At 42.8% G+C, this 7,499-nt stretch overlaps 1 protein-coding gene across 3 annotated transcripts in view; it reads right to left on the bottom strand.

The window, feature by feature from the left end:
• Nucleotides 1-6: 6 nt before the first annotated feature.
• Nucleotides 7-7,499, bottom strand: part of LOC116395814 (coiled-coil domain-containing protein 93-like) — an 8,010-nt gene continuing 517 nt past the window's right edge. The window contains exons 2-9 of one of the 3 annotated variants that reach the window (XM_031869960.1): nt 7,221-7,334; nt 6,918-7,012; nt 5,331-5,442; nt 3,457-3,555; nt 2,717-2,773; nt 2,465-2,565; nt 1,595-1,612; nt 7-1,330 (exon numbers count right to left, since the gene is read on the bottom strand). In XM_031869960.1, the coding sequence (XP_031725820.1) occupies nt 1,189-1,330; nt 1,595-1,612; nt 2,465-2,565; nt 2,717-2,773; nt 3,457-3,555; nt 5,331-5,442; nt 6,918-7,012; nt 7,221-7,334 (738 nt within the window). In that variant the 3' untranslated portion in view covers nt 7-1,188. Of the gene's footprint in view, nt 1,613-2,464; nt 2,566-2,716; nt 2,774-3,456; nt 3,556-5,330; nt 5,443-6,917; nt 7,013-7,220; nt 7,335-7,499 lie in introns of all 3 variants that reach the window. The other 2 variants (XM_031869961.1, XM_031869962.1) reach the window with 2 other exon arrangements.

The raw sequence follows: 7,499 nt of genomic DNA, 5'->3' as shown, positions 1-7,499 counted from the left end.
ACATACATATACATATACAGGCTCTCTTCTTATTGGTCTATCCCCTGTGGACTGAACCCATTGTGTGTTCTTTTGTTTAAAAAAAGCTACAGAAGTCTGGTCAGCTCACTTCTTTCTGACTCTACTGGCAGTCAGAGACGATACGACATCAGTGTTAGTTGGATCAACACAACTGTATACTTGTGTGTCATCTGCATAGCTATGGGACTGTATTGAACTGCTTGATGATGTAACCTCATCGTTAGCGCTAGGGAGAGACTCTGTGCTACTGTGGAGGAGCCGCTCACTGCAGTTACTCTGAGCAACATGCTGATTAAGTTCTAGGCTGTACAAGATATTGAGGGATTTTGTAGTTTTGGTGTCAGATACATTATTTACATGGATATTAATATGACCATTTATAATTACTCTCTGTTAGTGATAATGAGCGACATAAGCTCTGAAAACTATGAAAGATAACCTGTCGATACTGTCAGTATGAGTACCTGCTGCTCCGCCTTTAAAGTAAATGCAGTGTGCTCATATGTGGAGAAATCAACACAACATACCAAAGCACTGAATAGTGCCCCCCCCCCCCCCGATTCTGCCTCAGTGAGATTAAAACCTGTAGTTGGGTGAGCAGGTTTTAACAAGGACAGTGACATTACAGCTGAGCCACGTCTGGTCAGAGATCAGACGATAGATTGTGAAGGACTCTGTGCTGTGTGATCCTTCATTAATAAAGCCATGGTAGTTATGAGCTACAGCAGAAATATACTTTCTATAGTTCTGAGATTCTGTCTGCAAAGGTTAGTTTCATGCTGTGATCTCAGACTAATAACTGGAATGGTCTTTGAGAGTAGCTGGGCTCAAGGGGGAGCTGGTGAGTTTATGACTGGAGAGGTGATGGCAGCGGTGCCAGACGTGAGCGAGCCGGTTTGGTTGTGTGGATCAGGTTAAAGCTACTGATGTGGAGAAACAGGACCCGCCACATTAAGCTAGTGAAGGAGTCTGCTAAAATCTCATTTTCAAATTTCAGAAGTCCGGTTGGAATCGTCATTACAAGCGACATGGATGATACCATTCCCAGTGCAGGGGTGTTCTTGTCCAGCATGTATGTGTCTGCTAATCTTCTCCTGACACGCCTCACTACTGAACCCCCAGTAGCAGTGGTGGTGGGAGTGGACATACAGGAGTGCTTCTCACTGTTTAGGGCTGAGAAGTGATAAATGGGAAATTAAATACTCTTTGCAAAACTCTCCAAGCAAAAAAACAACTGTTCCATTGTAAAAGACAAATCCTTGAGCAGCCTACCTCGCCTTGTTTGGACTGTTTGCTGAATCCATAACGCCTAGAGAGAGAGAGAAGAGAGGTGAGGAACTTTAAAGAGGGAGTACGTTATTGCCGGTTCACCATGCCACACCACAACATCAACACATCCAGAGGCAGTAATCAATTACCATAAATGATACAAAAGTACATCAAAACAGCAGCACAGTTTGCATCCATCATGCCTAAAACACAGCTGCACTCTGACACGTTCAACCACAGAACACAGCGCTGTGAGTAGAAGCGTGCAGAAGAAGAAAGCTCCACACGGTCATACAGTACTTACAGGAGGACATGTGACATTCTAACACAGAGGTGGGGATGGATGGATGAAAAGACAAAGTCAGACAGATAAGACACTGGACATCAGATGAGTGGATAATAGACTACAGCAGCCCATGACGGGTTCAGGTCGAAGGTCACAGAGAGAATGTTGGCTAAGGAAGGACAATGAATATGTCGTAGACAGTGTTTCTCATAGAAATTCAGCTTGGAGCAGAAGTTAGTTCTTCATGCTAAACTCTTATTCGTGTTGGTTTGACAAAATTACAAAATAATACATTTTCACAATAAGCATCAATAAGAGTTATTCTGGTGTGTGTCAGGTTGGTAGCATGCTGAGACCAGATCTCAAAGTGTACTATGGTGATGAAAAACCGGATGTTTATCTGGTTATGCAATTATAGTGTGTGGTCCAAAGCTGACATACTGGATCGTCTTAATGACAGCGATGCCTTCTGGAAGATTGTAATTAAATAAATGTCTGGAGAGTCACCGGTCACCCTGTGAGTTAACACAACGGTGATGGAGCCTATGGCCTACTCACTAACTATCGCCATATTCATATGTTTTCAGTATTACGGACTGGGTGTCTTTGGCAATGTTCACAGTGAAAACGCTGCATCAAATTAATGCGAACTGAACATTTGCTGCTGCTGCAGCTTCACATTAAATGCCTGTAACTGGTGACCAACTACTGCCACTGTTAAATCAACCAGAGCTGAACTCTTAAGGATCGCCACTTCAAGGCCGCCTGGACAAAAAGTGAATTACAGAGAAAGTGACAGAGCAAACGCAAACGCAAACGCAAACGCGCACGCACGCACGCACGCACGCACGCACGCTCGCACGCACGCACGCACGCGTGAAGTCTTACCTGCCATATTCCAGCAGAGTGGAGTGAACCCTGGACTCCTCATCCAGCAGCTCCCCTGCATCCCTCTGCCTCCTGTACTTCCTCTGGGGTTTGTACACTTCCTATAAAACACAACTAGGGCTTGGACTTATTGTTTTAAAAATGCAGTATAAAGAGTCATCTTAATCATTTCTGGGTCATGTTGTACTTTGTCATTCAAGTAGTTGCATAGTGAATTCAGCTCATGTGATGCGTGATGGTGTAGCAACTCACCAACACATCCAGAACGGTCCTAACAGCCTTGTCTTTCCTCTGGAGGAGCTCTTCATCCTAGACCACAGGGTTTCACAGCACAACAGCAGCTCTTACTCACAGGACCATTTATTCATGTGATAGCCGCACACCTTTTGGTTTGCATGCTAGACCACCAAGCAAGGTTGGAGATGACTACCGCACACCTGCAACATACTGAAGTGACCGTTAGGGTTAAAGCATTTTTTCAAATCGGATTTCTGACTCGTTTACTAGCTGTGTGTTTCTGCTGTATTCTATCGTATGATATTTAAGCTCCACAAGGAGAAGATAACACAGTTGGAAAGTAAGGAATGAAATTATGAGACAGTAAGTCACAATCTTTACTTTCTTACTGTCTCACAATGGTTTTACTATCTTGTCATTTTGACTCAAATTGTTTAAGAATTTCATTAATTTGGCTTAATATTTCATCATTCTGACATATCATAATCCTGGCACAAAGACCTCAGAACTTTGAAGTGTTGCGAGCAGTTAAAACACGTTCAGAGTTGTATGAAAATTTAGACTTGAACTAACCGTGCTGAGATTATTAAGCCTGTGCTGGTGTCAGATAACGGTCATAAGCAGATGGATATTTAATGTTCCGTGATGTTGGTCATTACCTGAGCATCATTTCTGTATTATTACATAACTGATCAAAACAGGGATTCCTCACATCATCTGGATGTCTCTGTGACTGACTGGTACTGTGTACTTACCTCTGGCAGGCTGTGGGTCTTCTGGAACTGAGAAATGGAGTAGGCTCTCACATAGTCGCCCATCTCTTCCCTGGTCTCTATGGCTCGCTTCACCAGCCACTGGCAGGAGACACAACACACACTGTTCAGGCACAAGAATACACTAGAAGGTACTCTGTACAGGTCAAACCTCACACTGGCCAAATGGTACATGGACTGTACTTGTAGAGTTCTTTTCTAGTCTTCCGACCACTCAAAGCTCTTTAACACTTCATGTCATCATTCACACACTGATGACAGGGCTACCATGGTTCATTCACACCCTGCAGGCCCAGCTACGGGAGCAATTTGGGATTAAGTGTCTTGCCCAAGGACACATGGACAGCCGGGGATTGAACCGACCCGTTCTACTAGTGAGTAACAGTTGCCCCATCGCTCAGTGGTGGAGGGCCTGCTGTTTGTAACACATTTATGAGACGATACTGAATATGGGGTCAAATTTCAGTTTCAATATTAATAAAACATACAAAAGGATTCACAAAGTTTGGTGCTGTGGGATTGATCTACAACTCCCTCTACAAAAAGTTATTATAGATAAATGTAAACAAAACAGACAACAGGATTCATAAATATACTGTATTGCTGATGTTCTCACAATTATTTCTTGTTTTAAATAAATTAAATAGAAATCCACAAATATATGTATTTAAAAAGACAAAAGCATATTTGATGTTGTTACATTTATTTACAAACTGCTTGCCATGTGTGAACTTCACTGAGGGGTTTATGAGACTCTGACTTAGCTTGATGGACCAATTCATTTTGTTCAACAAGGAAGTATCTGTAGCCAATCAGATGTCATCCATCGCCAGGGTATACGCATGCATCGCCAGGGTATACGCATGCATCGCCAGGGTATACGCATGCATCGCCAGGGTATACGCATGCATCGCCAGGGTATACGCATGCATCACCAGGGTATACGCATCACGGCTCAGACATCAGTCGAGCTATATTTAGGTTGTTTGCCAAGTGATGTTTGTTTTAGTCTCCTTTAAGAAACGTGGCTTACTGTGTATAACCTGTTTGTTCTGGTAGCAGTTAAAGTCGGGGGTATCAGCACTGTAGCACTTGTTTCAGACTCACAGATATCACGTGGCAAACAAACACATAGCTAACGTTAACATAAGCAAACTCTAGCTAGAGTCAGCCAGCTGTCATATTACTAATATATCAAACTAACAGATCGGTCATTTCTTCTCTGACAGAAACAGTAAAGTGTAACATGGACACTGCAAGCCAACGCATGGATTCCTCAAGTCAGTTAGTAACGTTAACACGCCGTGTGCCGGCGTATTCCTTCAACATCGTGGATGTACGATGTATGTGGATATCTGATTGGCTACAGATGATTCATTCATGAATCAAGGTTGTCACGGGTGTTTTTGTCCCTTCGCGATCAGAGTGCACCTCTGAGGGTGGACGCACTGGTTCACCAGTGGCCTCATGCTCTATTGTATGCATTCCTCCCAACAGCTCGGATTTCACCGACCCTAGCCAGAGCGCAGGGTCTGATGGTGATTCTCATAGCTCCTTATTGGCCGTCAAAGCACTGGCTGGCAGAGATAACCCAGCTCCTTGCCCCTCCCAATACACAGGGACCTGCGGAGAAATATTCAATCCCCACCCAGAGAGGCGGACTCTGTGGGCGTGGCCCGTGAGTGCTTCAATCTGAGGAGCGGGACCAACCAGACCAACCCTCCTTGCTCATTGGTAGTGAGGAAGAGGTGAGCATGTTTTAATGCCTGGCAGCGTAGTGTCAGGCCCTTTTATAGGGGGAGGGCCTCCACCCTCCTAGACACTGACGTGCTTAGAATGAAGAGGAACTTTCTCACCTGTATCACTGGAAAAATGTGGATAAAATCCAGCCCTTGGATCTGATGGGGCTCGAGGCGATGAGGACACTTCATTTTCGGTAGCACAGAGACTATTTTTTCCGTCAGAGCTCTGCAGAGAGAAAGAAGCACTCATCACTTAATAATGACTCTAATTACATCATGCTTTTAAATTAAAAAACAGTAAATAAAATCAAGGTTGTGAGAAGAATTTCCTTTAAAACCTATTTTGGCCATTGGTCTCACAATAAACTTTGAGGAGATTGATGACGAACTTGCTTTTTGTTATTTTATTATTATTATTGTTTTACCTGTATACTAAATAATCAAAACGTTTTAAAAGATACAAAGAGTAACATTAAGAAAAGTCACAAGCTGTTCAACAATAGTCCTTGTCTTAAATATAACTTTTAGTCAGACTTTAAGGACACTTAATGTTACCTGTTGCATAAACCTGTGAGCCAGCTATGTACCACTGACTTAGCCTGCTGCGCAATGCATTATGGGTGAACATAGACACAAACCAAGTATGGGAGAAGGTAACAAGGAAGGTCAACAGCATAAATCCAACGGTCATTAGAACCGGTAAAGACGTTCAGAAACATTTCAAGAATATGGAACAAGAAGCCAAAAACATTATGAATAACAGTCAGCTAAAGAATAGCTCAAAGTAAAAGCTAAACTGTGTCTGAGCTGATAAACAAGTTTGATTTTGATGCTTTTTAATGCACTCTGGCACCTGATTCAAAGTACATGTCTTGATCATTGAAAAGTTGAAATGTGTTCATGAATTGTGATGCTAGAATTATAGTAATGTTCGTCAGTAGTAGTATTGCGGTGAAACAGAATACTTCACAGCTTTATTGCCTAGTGAACAACAGTGGAATGTAACTGAGCAGACTTACTGAAGTACTGCACGAGTAGGCTACATGTCATTTAGTATTTGTATTTTCTGCTACTATATACTTTTACTTTATTATGTCTTAGAGGTAAATATTGTACTTTGTACTCCACTACACTTATCTGAGAGCTTTTATTACCATACAGATTCAGGTTATTGATTCAAAATTGAATAAACTAATAAATGATTATGTATTTTAATAAAGTCAACCCAGCCGTATAAGCAGTAATCAAATTGAGCTCCACCTTTACCAGTGGCAAGATTAAAGTTATGAACAAATAACTGAATCGGTTTGAAGGATGAACACTTGAAGACATTAGATCATCTAACGTCTTCAAGTGTTCATCCGTCAAATCGATTTGACTAAGATGACCTGATAAGTCTCTCAGGCTCAGCCAGGGAGAGGTGGCTGACTCTCCCACCTCAGATGAAGTCTTAATATTGTTTTAAGATTGAACATACAGTCTAACAGTTGTAAGAACTTGGTTCCAAATTTCTGACATTATCATAATTTGTCACGTCAGCCTCTCTGTGGTTGCTGAGGCTGTAAACCACCCACCATGGGACATGATCCTGTCTCACTCTGTTTAGGATCGATGAGCAAAGACTTCACCACACTTCTCTCCAACCTGTCAGTGTTCATCTGGGACAGCTCAAAATATCAGTCGGCTGAAAAAAACACCTACATTTTCTGGCCTATGGTTGAGTTTTCTTGGAAAAGTAGATCCACATCGATATCGAAGTTACAGGTGGTGATGCACCAGGTCATACCACCTACCACCTGAAGAGGAGACAAGGAGGAAGCACGCTGAGTGAGGGATCAGTGGCTCTCTCTTCACTGTGTCAAGCTTCCTGCGCTCATTGGTTTATGGGTGTTCACAGTTCAGCAAAACTTGTATCTTTATCAACTGGACAAGCAAAAGTGTCCAGTAATGCCCCATGTTCGCAAGAACAGGGGAATTGTGCTATGATATAGGAGCAGCACGGACCTTATCAAATGGGGATAGTCCTTTAATCCGGGCTCTGAAGTAGCCAGCAGCCAGCAGCAGCTCCAGGATCTCTGCCAGCTTGATGCTCTGCTCCTCATCCTCTCGGGCTTCCACCTGGGACACAAACACACAGCGCTAGTTCAGGAACTGGGACAGTAACTAGTAACTAGTAACTGGTAACTAGTAACAAGTAACTGGTAACTGGTAACTAGTAACTGGGACAGTAACGAGCAACTGGGACAGTAACGGGTAACTAGTAACTGGTAACTGGGACAGTAA

Source organism: Anarrhichthys ocellatus, unplaced genomic scaffold (assembly GCF_004355925.1).
Source record: "Anarrhichthys ocellatus isolate YVR2014 unplaced genomic scaffold, GSC_Weel_1.0 scaffold50, whole genome shotgun sequence".
Lineage (NCBI taxonomy): Eukaryota > Metazoa > Chordata > Actinopteri > Perciformes > Anarhichadidae > Anarrhichthys > Anarrhichthys ocellatus.
This window is presented reverse-complemented; position numbering and strand designations above follow the sequence as displayed.